This window comes from Culex quinquefasciatus, chromosome 1, assembly GCF_015732765.1.
Source record: "Culex quinquefasciatus strain JHB chromosome 1, VPISU_Cqui_1.0_pri_paternal, whole genome shotgun sequence".
NCBI lineage: Eukaryota > Metazoa > Arthropoda > Insecta > Diptera > Culicidae > Culex > Culex quinquefasciatus.
In genome coordinates this window covers 80208351-80224945 of record NC_051861.1, presented here as the reverse complement: position 1 = coordinate 80224945, position 16595 = coordinate 80208351, and the positions used below count along the sequence as shown (strand labels likewise).

Sequence of the window (16595 nt, the reverse complement as noted above, 5' to 3'; positions counted from 1 at the left end):
TGAAAGCTTTTCAAAAATATTTTTTTCAAAAGTGGGCAAACATGTGCACTAATTTAAAAAAATGAAAAACTGCGACTATTTTCAAAAAAGTCACCTAAAAATGGATTTAACTTGAAAACGGTGCACTTTATCGAAATTTTACTTAAGTACTTTTTGATTGCAAATTTGATTTTACATCGAAAAATGAAGTTGAAAAATTTTTACGACCAAAATTTCGATTTTTTGAAAAAATCAGTATTGATTAAAAAATTCATAACTCGGTCAGTGATTTTTTGCACAACCTGGAAATTTCTGAAAAGTTGGCATTTTATGCCTTCTAAAACATATCAAAAAATAAAAAAAATTAAAAATAGTGTTTTTTTGTAAATCAAGTTTTAGTGATAAAAAGTTAAATAAAAAATCACCAAATTTTTTTTACCGTGTATTATTTTTTTCCAGTGTAGTCCGTATCCATACCTACAACTTTGCCGAAGACACCAAATCGATCAAAAAATTCCTTCAAAAGATACTGATTTTTGAATTTTCATACATCATTTTTGTATGGACAGCTGCCGAATTTGTATGGAAAATTATATGGACAAACTAATGATGCAAAATGGCTTCTTTGGGCATACCGAAGGCACCAAAAAAAGTTTCAGTCGGATTAAAAAATACAAAAAAAATCGAATGACCGAAATCCTAGAGAACTGCTCAATATCTACCGAAGTACTGGCAGTGTTGGCAAGAAATATAATTTTCAGCATTTAATTTGAAATGCCTCTTTTAAAAACTCGGTATCTTTTTTTAGAAGCAAGATAGGACCATACTTTCTTCGGCAAAGTTTTAGAGGACATTCAGGGCTATACTTCTACGGTGTTAGTTTTCAAATTGAGTGAAAAATGAAAATGATAAAAAATAAAATGTAAAAAAGAGGGTTTTCCCATACAAATTTCCATACAAATTTGAATCGCTTTGCGGAAAGCCGGGTCAAACCCAATCGCTCCCAAATTTTGGGGGGTTGTTTGGGGGCCCAAATAGGACCGGAAAATGCCTGTTCTGAAAAATCGATCATGTCGAGCCACCCTAATACACATGTTTTTCCGTTTAATGATCTCAAAAATCAAAATTCGTAAAAAAGCATTTTTTATTGTTGAAAATTTAAAGAGGTATGAGGAGCGAAAACATCAAATAAAAATTGCATTGGCCTAAGAGGCCATCTATAAATCACGTGAGCCCTTTTTTTGGAAATTCAGACTCTTACAGAAGGGATTAAATGGCCTAAACAAGTTTTTAAAAATAGTATGATCAAATAATTTTGCCGCAAAAGTGTGCGGGGTTTGTGGGTGCTCTAAATACGCGGGATGATTGTTGTTAAAAATGCGTTGAACTCGCTTATCTGAAAAGTCTCGTATGCATCAAACTATTACGTTCACTTTCAAGCAAAAGTGAAAAATTACTCAAAACTGCATCGTATGCCTCTGCAGATTTATGGCGGAGATGCATTTTGGCTGTTCCACAAGGCAATCTTTAACCACAATCATCATCAGTTTTTGGGGATTTTTGGCCCGTTGCAGAGTTTGGTGACCGCGTAGAGGGCGCCGCGCGAGCTCGAGGAGGCGGATACACGTGAAAACAAATTGACCAGCAAATTAATTTCCAACCCAAAAGCCTGCACACAACCGTCTCGACGTTAATTCGTTTTTACAACTTTCTTCCAACCGGCGCGTTTTGGGTGTTACACAGAAATGTATGGTGGAAATTAGCAACACTTTTTGCTACGTTAATTAGTTTTTGCTTAATTTTTCGGCTTAACACATTTGGGTGGGGAGGGCATTACCATCATCCAAGGGGGAGAGTAGGATTGAATTTATTTCACCGCATTTCGGCTGATGACCTTTTCAGTGGACCGCGGTCGATACAGAAAAAAAGATAATTTTTCCAAACTTGTTTTGGTTGTTGATATTAATTTGGACCAAAAAACAAAAACAGAGGAGGAAATTTGCTGAACCGCGAAGCTCGCGCGCAAATTACGTCAGACAATCGTGGGCAGAAATGGGTAAAAGGTAAGGAAAAGACTCGCGAGGAAAGGTGATTAAGGCTACGGGTTTACGCAATCGTACGATTTGTGGACGGATTTTCGATCGTTATCCGTTACGGATCTGTGACCAGACGAGGATGAGGTGACCAAGCGGCATATCATTGGACTGTTACTTATTGGTTGTGCATTAAATTGAACTTGGTGCCAGTTTCAGTCATCGATGGAATCTGATAAGCCGTTGAATTGTGCAACTGGGTTGATGTAATCATGTTTTGAACATTGCAGGTCTCTTTAACAGCATTCATTTAGTTCAACCTGTTATCATTATCATGGTCAGCGAAGTGAACAAAAAATTAATATTGATATGACACAAAAATTATCGAATAACAGGCTATCACCCACATGATTAAATTGACCAGTTGTATAACAAAACATTTAGTTTCAATTGAAATCTGGATTCGTCTTGATTTCCTTAAAATCAGTTAAACCAAGTCATGCTAATTTTTATTGGGTTTATAACCTATTTGTTACATTCTGTAAATGCTGGATAATAAGTAAAATGAACACTAGGGTGGTCCAAATCCAAGCTTTCTTGGGGCTACCAGCTGAAATTAAAGATTTGAGTTGAAAATTGTCGAAATGTAAGAGAAAATTTACTTTTTCAGTTTTTCTACCTGTGAATGGCGCAACAGCCGTCCAAACTTTATCAATCACAGCTTTTCATTTGCTTTAGAAATCCTTCGGATCTTTTATTGGATAAATGTTTTGTAAGAAATTTGAAAAGAACAATTATTGATAATCAACTTTGAACTGAGGAAAACCCTGTCCTGTTAGCAAAAGCTTTGGTCAAATCAAAAAAGCAATTCAATTTTAAACAAAGTGTTACAAATTCCGTACAAATCCATATTATGTGAATAATTCCGGTCTGTTAAAAATCCATTGTCCCGGGAATTCCCGGGATCCGGGAAAATTTTTAAACAGTCATAAAATCTATGTTTACATTATATTTGTTATGTTTTCAAGCTTAAAATCATAGAATTAGCTCAATCATATTGATTGGTGATAATCTAGACTACAATCTAAACAAGCACGTCAGCTTTTAAATAGCTTAAATTAAATCAAAATATATTTTTTAATGTTGTGATTTGGATTTCAAATAAACTACAATGTGATTCAAATTAAATAAGGCCTCTATAAATAAATATCTTTTTAATAATACATGCCAGAAAAGGTTGAAACATTTTTAGAAAATATCTTTAAAAAAAACAAGAGGCGACAACGTGGCGCATTGTTTGTTTTGAAAAAGTAATCGACAGTGCTGGAAAAAAATACGCTAGTGCTGAAAAAACAAGTTTTACAACAAGTTGCTTACTACATTTTTGCAATCCCGACTAAATGCCATTTGAATGTATTTTTGCAAAAATCCATGTATTAAAAAAATCACCGTTAAAATAAAAAAAAAATACTTATTGATACCAGATCTGAAAAATTCAACAATCAGAAAAAAAACTTTTGCTAAAAAACATATTTTACAAACAGGAAAAACAGGAAATACAGTCATAATAGGTAAGGAGATTTTAGAGCAATAAATTTGGAAATCGGTGTTCTGTGGAATTGTTTTATTCTGTTCCTGTTTTAATCAAAGTCATTCAAAACATTGTGCAAAAAAATGGCTTAATAGCTGATTAATGCTGATATTTGCCACTTTGTGCACCCCTGTATACACGCAGAAAAATAAGGCATATTTAAATCAACAAAACGTTTTGTTGATTTGAAAATCAAGATTTTTGTTGAATCAACGTTACCCAGTCACGACGTTCTAGCAGGATTGGGTAAACGTCAAAGCAACTTTTTCAAAACAACAAAAGATTTTTGTGGAATTGAGAAAATCAAGGTTTGTTTCATCGCAAAATCTGCGTTGATTAAATTCAACAAAAAAATTGTTGAATCAAACCTCGTACAGGCTGATTCTACAAAATATTTTTCTGCGTGTAGCCTTTTCTCAGTAAGATGAGGAAACAAAATTGATTGAAATTTTGAAACTGGGAAACAGAAGATTTTGAGAAATATTTTGACCATTAGTAGCAAGACAAAGTTTTCCGGGACAGTATCTTATAAATAATATAATATTAATAATAGTAATCATGAAAATTATACTGTAAGATTAGTTTAAGTGGAATTATTTTTGGTTTTTTTATGCGTTCTTAATTTATCTTAATTGGATCACCTTAAGAACTTAAAAAAAAACAGCATTATATGAATCATTTTACCTGATTGACTGAAATATCATCAAATCAACGCTAACAAAAACTTTTCATGCCCCAAATCAGCCAAATATAAATTCAGAACAAGCATCCTACATTTTTCGCACCAATTTGTGAAAAGTGCACAACTTTTTTGTTCACACAACCATGCTAAACAAGTTGTCACACACTCTCCCTCCTTTTTTTGGTCACTAGTGTAGAGTTCATTGCTGTCACCTTCTTTGCTTAACAACTTTCTGATCCACTTTCGTCATCATGCACACAGGAATCGAGTTGTGTCCCCCAGCAGAAAAGGTGCAACCGTCTTTTATTTTTTCCTTTCCTTTTCTTTTTATAACTTTTTCTTATCGCAACTCTCCCCAATTTTGCATTACGTACTTTTATTATTTGGTTTTTTCTTTTTTGTTGTCCTTTTCCCAACTCCAAAAAGACTCAAGTTCACTTCCCTTCTCTTTTTTTGAGGCCCTTGCTCAAGCTCGCACGTGACTTACCTTAAGCGTTTTGTTGCGGTCTAGTTGTTGAAGGTTCTCAAAGTTGGCCTTGCCTTTTTTACTTTTGCTTCCAACCGCCGACCAATCCCAGTTTTGCGCGCGCGCCTTCTTGATCGATCTCCTTGCGCCACACAAACGTCAAGAAATAGTTTTCCTTCTTGTCTAAAAGAGGGTTTGGTCACGCCCGGGTTAGCTCACGAAACCACACTGCTCCGTGGTGGTAATTAGACTTCAACCTGCTGGACGCACCTTAAAAACTTCTTTTTTATTTGAAAAATACTTTTTAAGATATTCCAAGTTTCAGTGCTGTTTCAAAATGTTTCACAACCGTTTTGAAAAAAAAAAACTTTTTAAATCACCGTCACAAAACTGCACAAATTTTCACCTTTTCTTCGAGAAATCACACTCGCAGTAAATAAAATAAATTCATAAACCTTTCTTTCGCACAAACTGACCGATTTCACTCGCCAGGTGCAGATCTTTCTTCCATCGATAACAGATCGCCGCGTGCACGTGAAGAAAAAACGAAGCAATAATAATCAAAACACGCAATCGCCAATCGAGTAAAACTGCGCGCAACGTCTTTTGAAGGAAAAACTCCGTTTCTCCGTTAGAGTTCTCCTGGCGCGCTTTCGAATCGAAATATCCGCAAAAGAAAGCGAAATACCGCACTGAAAAGAGAGTTACTTCCGAACCCGACGGCCAACTGCGATCAACTGACGTTTGACGGCGGAGGCGCCGATCGAAGGCGCGCGGAGTTTTGCGCAAAACACAGATGTGAGTTTTGCGCCGCGACGCGCGCCTTGGAGAGAAACGTGCAATACTCTCGCGTCGAGAGTGAGAGAATTACGCGAAAGCTCACTCTCGCGTGCGAGGGTTGAGCTTTTTGGGCAGTTTTGGGAGAGAGTGAGAAAAGTGAGAAGCTTTGGGTGAGTAATGGTCCTCATTAGGTCATTGCAGTGAGATCTTTTCGATCACAACACTGCACAAATGTGAGCACATTCAGTTGACAGTGTAACAAACAAAATCGAAGCAAAACAAAAACATCATCAGCAGTGTGTCACTTTTGTTAAATTTGGTAAGGTAATCATAACTTTCTCTGGCAAATAAAAATATTATAAATGTAAATCGCCGACTGCATTGAAATATTTGTGAAGAATAAGAGCTATTCAATTTATATTCAATCAAATGTTTATTTCGGGTGGAAAACCACTAAAGGTACGATCAAAGTAGAGCATAGCATAGCATAGGAAGCAACTTGTAGCGCCATAATCACGGCAAATAGTGTCTAGGGCATTTGTGGAAATACGTTGTCCTATCCAAGCGGATCCCGAAGCACCAAACCTTCATAGAATGGTGACTTCCAACGATTATGATTCAAGAAATGTGTCAACCTTTAATGTTGTGATGTTTCTATGCCAGGGGTGCTCAAAGTTTTGGAGACCGGGCCAAATTTGAGCTTGTGGGCCAAATTTACAAAATTAGATGTTTATAAAAATAAATTACGTTATTTTATTTTAAAAGACTAGAAAATACATCTATTAACTCAAGTTTTTTTGAAACTTTTATTATTTTTTCATTATCTTCGTTAATAAAAATTAATATAAAACACAAAATTGCAGTTTTCTTCACTGCCCCTGATCGCATAAATGTCCCATATGCATTTTCATCGATTTCGAATTATTGATGCAGTTTGGTTCAAAATCGTGTGCTCTTTCAAAAGAGCCTATAACTTTCAGTACTTTGTTCCAGAAATCAGGAGGAAATCCAGTTTTTTCGCGAAAACTTAACACGTAGCCTTATGTATGGGATAAACTTCAAATGCGTTTTTCTCAGCTTGCTGTTTTTGCATATGGGACATTTATGCGAACATAGGCAGTTCAGGTATTGTTGATTTTATTGTTTAAGGTCTTTGGAAAATGTTTTCAGCTAAATGTACTTTTATTTTACTTTTTTTGTTTTCAATAAAATTGTTTTTTTATATTTCAAAAAATGGCCGACATGTAACCTGCATAATTTATATAACGGCGTAATTTTATCAATAAATTAAGTGTGGCTAGTAAAAAATCGTTGAGAGTCAGAATTTCAACATTTCAACAAAAAAATGTTAAAAAATGTGTTGAACCCGTAAAGTTGGATTGCAATCGTTATTTTCAAAAAAAATGAAAGACTCGACTTTAAATTATTCATCGAAAATTCTCTAAAATTCAATTTATTTTTGAATAAACCAGAACATGCCCAAAATGATTGTAAACGCAAAGGAATTCATTTGTAAATAATTTAGCTGATTGCCCAAAAATTTCCATACATTTTTTAAAGTTTTTTTTGTTTGAAAAAAAACGATTTTTGCCCATGATTTTTTGAGATAATGGGGAGGGAGAGGGGAGGGTTGTCGAAAAAAGCTTTGTTAAAAACTTGCAACAGCTTTATTCGTCCGATTTCAACCTTTTTGCTGTCTAAGCTTGAATTTCCAAAAATGTTTGATGAAAGTTTTGACGATATTTACTAGTTTTACTCACATAATAAATAATTAGTTTTTAATCAACAAAAAATAAAAGAGAAAAGCATAAAAAACTTAAAAATAAAAATTAATTTAAAAAAAAGTATGAAATCACTTTACAAGTGAACAACGGGACATTTACATAATTACTCAAAATGGATCCGTGGATACTTTGGTCACCCCTGTTCTATGCATTGTAATGCTTTGGAGAACTGATGACAAGAAGAATGCTAAACGTAAACCAACCTAAGGCATTCTACAGGATACCCTAAAAAGGATGGCTGCACTAGCGTCACAGTCTCTGCTAAATATGTTGGCTTGACATCGTGCAGTCAGCATAAAAAACCCCAGCTATGAGAAAAGAAAGAAAAAGCAGAATTTAGATTCAAACAAACAAAATTCTCTTTTAACCTCGCGACCAGTTAGACCTGCCTGCACTGCTGAGTTCTTTAAAAAAAAGTGAAAATGGTCCACTACTCATGCATTGAATTATGCTGCCATAGCGGCAAAAAACTACCGCCGCACGATTGCCCGGGGTTGCGCTCACGGCAGTTTTACCTACGGCCATGCCGCTGCAGGCCGTTTCGGCGCCGAATCAGCAACCGGCCGCAGTAGCGCAGATTCCGCTCCCGGCCAGCTCGATGCCGATTCCGTCACCGCGTCAGGCCTCATCGACGCCGATTCAGCAGTCGGTTCCACCGCTTCCGGAATACTTGCGGCATCCCCCAACGCGGATCCAACCGAAGGTGCATTTGGAAGGTTCCCGACCAATCGGAAATAAAATAGAAACCGGAGGAGGCTCCCGGCCAACCGGAAACCGCCAAGAGAAAAAAGGAGGCCTTGGGTGGAACCGGTTCGGCAATGGCCCTTGGGAGAAAATCCGAAACGGCCGTTGGGAAAAATTCCGTAACGGTGGACGATCAACGGCGAACGGAGGAGGAGCTCGACAGGGTGGCCAATCCCAAGCTTTCGCCGCTTGAGACCGCTCGTGCGATCCAGGAGATCGATGACATCCGTCGCCAGTTGCGGGTGTTTCTCGAGCGTGGGTCCGCAACCAACGCTTCTGGCCGCGTACCTCGAGAAGCTGGGCAGTCCCTCACGGATTTGGACAAAATCCGTCAGCAGCTTCAGGCGCATCTTGATATGGGATCCGGTCCGTCCGGCATAACGCCAAAAGATTCCACCGTCGCCGAAAGTTTAATGAGAAGGTCGGATATGTCAGCCCGGCAAATGGTCCAGATGGAGACGAAAGCAAAGCTGGAGATGTAGTGGAGGAAAATACGCAAGTTTCGGAGGAGGACAAGGAGGCTTAAAACTAGTTAGATTTGTAGCTTGAAACATACGTAAATGTGACAGTTTCAAAGTTTCAACTCTATTTCATGTCCGTAAAATAAAAACCACCTGCAAAGCCATACGCCGCTTTTTTGCGACCGACACGCGGTCGTGGTGTTCGGATGATTTTCTCCTCAATATAGGTACTTGACATTCCCGTCCGTGTTTGGGAAGCGCTCATTTTGCTTGCAAAATCTCTGCATTTTGAAAACATTTCAAAACATTGAATTGTTTCTATAGTAAAACTATTTTGCCAATATTGAAAATTTAGTATCCAGATCCAGAATATCCATCCAGATATCAAGTCGATTCGACCTGCAGCTTGCAGGGGACATCCGGGACTACCATCTGAGACTGAGAACGCTTTGGGTAAAGCAGTTTAACATACTAAATAGACACTTTTTCTTTTAAAGGATTAAAGTGGATGAAAATAAACATTTTCATGCATGTTTCTATTGTGAAATTGTCTCAGAAAGACGTATATGATAAAATTATCACCAAAAATTTGATCTGAGGGGTCCCCCGAGCAAAAATTTACAACAAAAAAAATCACTTAAAGAAAAAGTGTCTATTCTATATGAATTTTTTTTTTTTTTTGAATTAAATATACTTTATTGAATCTTTCTTATAATAATTACATTTGGTTTACATAATAAGTGGTCAGCTGTGGCTCTTCAGCTTTAGTTTGCTTTTCGTGATTTAAACACTGTTCATTTTCTTAACTTTAAAAGTATATGATTTATCATTTTTGTAACACTAGGTACAATGAGGAAAAAAATGTTAAGAAAACATAACCTAACCTAAAACTAACTTAAACTTACCATAAACTAAACCAATCCTTGAATCAAGGGGTATTCAGATATAGCACATTTTTCCCTGAATTTCAAACATTTTTCTTGAATCTTCTGATCCAACATTTTTACTTCTGCTAATTCATGAACCTCACTTGATCTTGTCCAGCCAGGAACATTCAAAACCATTTTGAGTACCTTGTTTTGGACACGCTGGAGCTTCAATTTATGAGTTCTAGCGCAACACTCCCAAACAGGTACTGCATACTCAATAACGGGGTAAATTATTTGTTTGTAAACTGCTAACTTATTTTTCAAAGATAGCTTTGATTTTCTGTTAATTAAAGGATACAAACACCTGATGAGAATGCTGCACTTGTTCAATATTTTATCTACATGCTGCCGAAACAATAGTTTCGAGTCAAGTATGAGACCTAAATAGACAACTTCCTTTGACCAGGGTATCGAAACATCATTCATTTTAATCAAAACATCATCCTTTGGGACAAATCTGGCCGATTTGGAAAGTGGAAAAATGATGGTTTGAGTTTTGGCTGCATTTATGCGAATTTTCCAGTCGCCAAAGTATTCGGAAAGAACGTCAAGACCCTTCTGAAGACGGCCAACTAAATATCTGGTTATTTTACCCTTATAAATAACGGCAGTGTCATCAGCAAAAGTGACAACACACCATTACCAGGAAGAGTAGGCAAATCAGATGTAAAAATATTGTACAGAAGTGGGCCAAGAATACTTCCTTGGGGAACCCCAGCATCAATGTTGAATAATCCAGAAGCAATCCCATTCAGAAAAACCCTGAACGATCTCTCCGAAAGATAGTGCTGGATAATTTTGATAAGATACATTGGAAAACCGTATAAATACAGTTTATGTATCAAACCATCATGCCAAACATTGTCAAAAGCCTTCTCAACATCCAACAAAGCCATAGCAGTTGATTTAGACTCAAGCTTGTTCTGCTTGATGATTTTAGTTACTCTCGTAAGCTGATGAGCAGTATTATGTCCCTTTCGGAAGCCAAACTGCTCATTCAAAATTATATTATTATCGTTGGTAAAATCCAAAAGCCTTGAATAGATGACCTTCTCAAAGAGTTTGGACAGACTACTCAAAAGACTAATGGGACGATAACTTGTTGGCGATGTTGGATCTTTTGAGGCTTCAAAATTGGTATGACTTTGCCCAGTTTCCAATTGGTGGGGAAGTAACCAAGTTGCAAACATTTATTGAAAATATTGGCTAGATGTTGAAAGAACTGATCACTCTGTTTTTTCAACACTAGATTAAAATGTTATCAAAGCCTGGAGCTTTCATATTTTTCATTTGTTTAACTGCAACTTTGACTTCCTCACCAGAAACATGGGAATCTGCAGGAAATTCAAAGGTAGAGTCATTGATTGTTGAAATACTATTGGCAACTGATGTTTCTTTACGGCTGGTCATGGAAGCGCCAAGATTATGTGAACTAACAAAATGAAGCCCAAGTGCATTTGCCTTTTCCTCGGATGTAATCAAAGGAGAATCCTCAACAATAAGAGGAGGAATAGGCTTTGGTTTGTTTTTAAGAACTTTTGAAAGTTTCCAAAATGGTTTTGAATAATTCCCAAGCTGGCTTACATGTTTTGAAAATTCTTGATTTCTGATATTGTCAAGTCGGTCTTGTATGATTTTGTTCAAATTGTTCACTGAAATCTTTTGTCATAGTCCCCAGTCCGTTGATATTGTCTCCTATAAACATTCCTAAGTCTAATCAAGTGTTTAGTATCTACGTCAATATCAGTTACCTTAAAATTAACAGGAACCTCCCGAACGTTGGCAGCCTCTGCTTGGTTGATAGCCTGCTGGATCACCTCCAGCGAACGATCAATATCAGCAGAAGTTTCCGGGTGTTGATCATAGTCGATGTTGCTGTCGACCACTTGCTGAAACTGCTGCCAGTCAACGTTGTGGTAATCTTTCCGGGTTGGTTGCCGCTGCGGAGTAACGGAAGCTCCAACCTCCACAACCACCGGATAGTGATCAGAACTCAACTCTTCAAACACCTCAGGATGAGCCACGTTCTCAGCCATATTGGTAATGAAGAAGTCGATGATTGAGTGATTCCCAGACCGAGCCACCCTCGTTGGACGATCCGGACTCACAACGTTGTAGTATCCGTTTTGCAGATCGTTGTGCAGAATCACTCCGTTCCGATTCCTCCTGCTGTTGCCCCAAACTTCATGCTTCGCGTTGAGGTCACCAGCGATGATGTACTTTGCGCTCCGCCGTGTCAGCTTCTGGATATCGCTCTTCAGTTTTGCTGCTGAACCATCTCTGGCATTCACCTGACGTGGGCAGTATGCAGCAATGAAGAGTACTGGGCCAACCGAAGTGGGAATTTCCACCAACGGCCTCGATGATGTCCAGCTTAAAGTGTGGCAGCCGGCGTGGCTTGAGATCACGATGAACAGCGACAAGCACACCTCCTCCTCCAGAGGTGGTCCTATCGAGCTGCGTCGCGATCTTGTAGTTTTGCAGATAAACTTTTTCACCGGGCTTCAGATGAGTTTCCGTGATGGCAGCTACGTCGATCTCCTTCTCGCGAAGAAAATCCACCAGCTCTAAATTCTTCCTCCTAATGGAGCAAGCGTTCCAATTCAGCAGCTTGAGGGACCTACGATCCATACTGGATGACGAACGAGGTCAGCACTTCAATCTGCTGGGTCTTGGTTTTGCATCCACGCAGTGCAGCGGACATCTGTTTGAAAATATTGAGGAGTTCGGTTGAGGTGTAAAGATCATTACCATTTTCCTCAACTGCTGGTTCTTGGGTTGGTCTTGGCTCCTGGCTGAAGCCCGGTGGTGGCGGTCTCGGCTCCTGGCTGGAACCCGGCCGTGGATGATTCATCTCAGCTCTCTTCCTGGGATCCAACGGCAACGGTGCCAAGTTCGGGACCTGGCGTCGCGGTTGAAGAGGTGGAAAATTTTGCTCCACCAGGGCTGGAGGAGTTCTACGACGCTGAGGCTGATTCTTCGTCGATGCTTGCTGCCGAATTTTCACGAACTCAGCTCTCTTGGGGCACTTTCGGTCGGTTGACGAGTGCTCACCGTTGCAGTTGAGGCACTTCACCAGCGAATCTTGGATGCACTGGGATGTGATGTGCGCATCGGTACCACATTTGGCGCAACGACGCTTCAGGTGGCAGTTCTTACCTCCGTGCCCGAAGCCCAGGCAGTTGAAGCATTGTGTGACGTCACGATGCACTGGTCGGTATCGCTCCCACGACACGATAATGTTGAAAACCGCTCGAATTGCCTTCAGCTCAGGAAGCGTCGTCGATCCCTTAGCCAAATGCAGCAGGTAGAGCTGGTCACGGTACTTGATGTCTTTGTTGCGTCGGCTCATTTTGTGCACGGCCAACACATCCAGTTTCAAAACTTTTAGCTCGGCAGCTAATTCCTCCACTGGCATGTCGTACAGACCTCTGACGACGATTTTGTACGGCTTATCCATGACGACATCATGGGTAAAGTACTCCGCCTCGTTTTCGGTCAAGTAATCCTTGACCAGTTGATAGTGCTGCCTGGATTGCACCAGCACCTTAAATCCGTCCTGACACAGACGAATGTTGCCTAGGACTTTCCCAGACTTGATGAGTTCAACCAGCCCCGCTCGAAAGTCGATCGTTGCTGCTGATTGCCGCACATAAAAAGGAGGCAGTTTCTCCTTTCGCTGTTTCACTTCATTCTCCTTTGCTTCCGCTACCTGGTCCTCGTCAGGCAGTCCAGCAAACTTGTTGTTCTTCAATAGCTGCTCCTCGTGCGACGAAGAGTTCTCCTCCTCCTCATCCATCGGTACAGTACCGTCGCTCTTTTTCGTCTTTTGCTGTTCGATGTCACTTCCAAAAGCACCTTCCTTTTGAAATCCCCGGTTTTTGGCCATCAGTTGAGGCCTCAACCTTCCTTTTGGAAATTCCCACTTTTTTGCCTGCTTGAGCCGCAGGTAGGGCAATATTGCCGGCGTTTTGCGCCGGGACGCGACGAGTCATGTTGATTCAGACAACCTTCACCAACGAATGCTCGGATAACAATGAATATTCTATATGCTAAACTGCCTTACTCAAATCGTTCTCAGTCTCAGATGGTAGACCCAGATGTCCCCTACAAGCTGCAGGTCGAATTGAATTGATATCTGGATGGAACACTTTTTTATTTGAGTTTGAAAATTGTGCTATTTTTTCACTGAAATGCCCATAGCTCCACTTAAATTTAAACAATTGGGATGCTTCACCCTGCATTTGTTTCATTTTCACCCTGCATTTAGAATTTTAAATTAAATTGAATTTTGTCTAAGTTACAGCCTTTTATGATTTTTGACGTTTTGAACCTTCAAACATTGTGTCCCGATTTGCCCCTCTTCCGTTGACCTAAAGTGTTCATATTTTGGCCAGATGCTATTTTTTATATGTACAAACAACCCCTGGAAATTTCAGGCAGATTGGTGAAGTCAAACGACTTCCCATACAAAAGGATATGTCCTGTTCGTGGACTCGCTCTTAATCCATCATGCTACCCTACGTTACATAATTGGTCAGAAGACCTTTTCGATAAGCCTTTTATTTTAAAGATCTGACAACCTTATCAAAACTATCGATCATCATATTGCATCAAAAGTATTCTGAAAGAAATCAACATGGACTATAGGGAATTGAATAAACGTATATTATTTATCTCATTTCAGCCTTCTGTTAAATTAAGACCAGCACGATGCCCTGGAGCACACTTCCGCCGGAAGTGCTGGCGAAAATCTCCAACATTCGCTTCCGGGATCGCGTGGTTTTCGCTGGTGTGCCGCCAATGGAACGACGTGATCTTTGGATTGTGCCCATCAGCGGACTACCTGTTGCCTTTGAGAAGCTACAGCTACAGCGATCTTTGCATCGACCATGTGCCATCGTTACTTAGAAGCAGTGCCCGCCGTTATCGTAACCTGGAGGTGAACTGGGAGGAATCGGAACTACGTCCAGATAATCGTGAAGATACGTTTTTTACGCATTTAGATCAAGCTCTAGTGATTCTTGCTGAAAAGGGATCCATCAAATGCCTTTGGTTAACCGCGCCTCTTGATCAACGAATGGTTCGTTTTTTCGCCAAACACGAAGCCCTTATTGACTCGTTGGAAGAGCTCTGGGTAACAATAAGTACCAAATGCTTTACATACACAGTTAGCAACACCAAGTGGACACCAGTTCAGGGTAGGCTTAGCAATTTGCGCAGTCTAAAATGGGATGAATACGAAAACTATACTGGGGAAATTTTTAAAGATTTTATATTCGGCTTAAGCATGCCCAAAGTTACAAAAGTAAAGTTGCGCAGAGGTCACGACTTTGAAAGCAGAGATAGAAGCTTGATCGAGTTAAGGGATGCTGAAAATGTCTGCGAACTGACTGTTGCCAACCTTGAAGAGTACTGTTCAAGACAATATTTCAAAGTGGCTCGACCAAAGCTGTGTCGCCTACGGTTAAACAACACGTTGAATAAAATGGCAAATCAGGAGCTGCTGGAAATCGCAAGTAATCTTCCTAATGTGCAACATTTAAATATCAGCATGGTGTGGATAGATTTTGCAACGTCCTTATCGCTAGCATCGATGTTACAATCTTTAACAGAACTAACGATGGATTTGCACTTGGTAAACCTAACACATTTTTCTAAAAAGCTACAAGATATCCACGGTCTCACCATTCTTCATCTAAACTGTCATAGCAGGTGTACTGTTGAGGAGAGCATCCAAATCGAACTTCTTAAGTTGGTAGAATTTCGCTGCCGGTACGAAATAAACGAATCCGATAGCCGTGTATTTCTCTTCTGTCCGCGAATTGCCGTATTCGAGCAGACAAGCGATGTCAGTAACGGCGGCAATGCCATCTTCTTTCAGCTACAAAGCTTCTGATTTGGACGCATTTTCTACACAACTCTTTGAGGGACAAATCGAACGACGATTGTGTATCACCAAATAAGGAAAGGCAAATCCTCTGGTAAGATTACAGATAGGCTGAAGTCAAACTATTTACTATATATTTTATATTATTTTTCTAAAAGAAACTAACAGTGTTGACATCTTTATATAAAGAAATTTTAATTTAAACAATTGTTTTAAAGATTTTAATCACACTCCCAATAAACTTCAAATAAAGATATAAAATAACCAAAAAAAAGTGGAAAAGATGTAAAAGATCTTGCAACCATGCATGTCTAAAAAATGTAAAGCTTACTTGAAATATACAGAACTTGTCACTAGATTTAAAAATACAATTCAGATCAAAAAGAAAAAAAATCCGGATTACCTTTTTTTATTTATGGTTTTGAGATCAGCTCTATGGGAAATGTAAAAAAAGTTTATTCCTAAATTCAACCCATATTTCAAACAATAAAAATGTAATTTAAGTAATCACATATGGAATTTAAAAAAAGAATCTCGTTCGTGAATTTCTCTTACCTGACCTCTTACCTTGTCGGGGTCGAGGGAAGGGGACAGAAAAATATAAAAATTAAAAAAAAAACAAGCCACAGCCTAACATTTGAAAGACATAAGTGTTTTTAAATGCATTTTACACTAGTTCAGTTCCTTGCAATCATTAGTTTTCAAAAAAAGTAAGATTTGACGAAAATGAACATTTTAGCGAAAAAAACTGGTTGCGGTACTGTATTGGGGAAATTTTCGTACTTTTGGCAGGTTAAGCACTCACTCCTAACTCCATCCAATTGGATGATTTTCACTATTGAAACAATTTATTTTGCAAAACTATTAAGCTAATAATCACTCACTTTTGAAAACACTTTTTAAGCTATAATTATAATTGAACGTCAAAGTGCTGATATGGCAATATAAGAAGCACGATTGAATTAGATGATGTTCCAGTATCTAATTGTGTTTATACAAATTCAAGAGATTTTTAAATAAACCCAAATGATTCTGAATGCAGGAGAATGCATTTTAAATTGATTTCAGCTGAATGCACTTCAACTTTCTTGGAATTTTCGAGGTTTCCTGTAAAAAAAATGATTGCCCTGGATTTTTCGACCCGAATTCCAAAAATATTTGTACCAGCCTTAAGCCTCATATTAATCTTTGTGTACAACAGGAGGCCGTGATGTAGGGGTAAGCGTGGTTGCCTCTCCCCAGTCGGCTCGGGTTCG

General features: G+C 38.8%; 1 protein-coding gene across 3 annotated transcripts; it reads left to right on the top strand.

The window, feature by feature from the left end:
- The first annotated feature begins 5739 nt into the window (after positions 1–5739).
- On the top strand, positions 5740–16595 carry LOC119765549. 3 transcript variants are annotated; one of them, XR_005276808.1, is made up of 2 exons: positions 5740–5850; positions 14137–16595. XR_005276808.1 is itself a non-coding variant. In XM_038249655.1 (2 exons), exons 1-2 carry the CDS (start codon positions 5961–5963, stop codon positions 15346–15348), a joined length of 1242 nt encoding a protein of 413 aa, XP_038105583.1. In that variant the 5' UTR covers positions 5857–5960; the 3' UTR covers positions 15349–16590. The 3 variants fall into 3 exon arrangements, 1 of the variants encoding a protein (XP_038105583.1); XR_005276809.1 differs by having other exon boundaries at positions 5767–5855; XM_038249655.1 differs by lacking the exon at positions 5740–5850 and adding an exon at positions 5857–5990 and having other exon boundaries at positions 14137–16590.

Excerpts from the sequence above, each read along its gene's own strand:
- LOC119765549 (XM_038249655.1), top strand. The coding sequence starts at position 5,961 with ATGTTTATTTCGGGTGGAAAACCACTAAAG. Across the intron at positions 5,991-14,136 it reads CGGGTGGAAAACCACTAAAG|CCTTCTGTTAAATTAAGACC; the intron begins GTACGATCAAAG and ends ATCTCATTTCAG.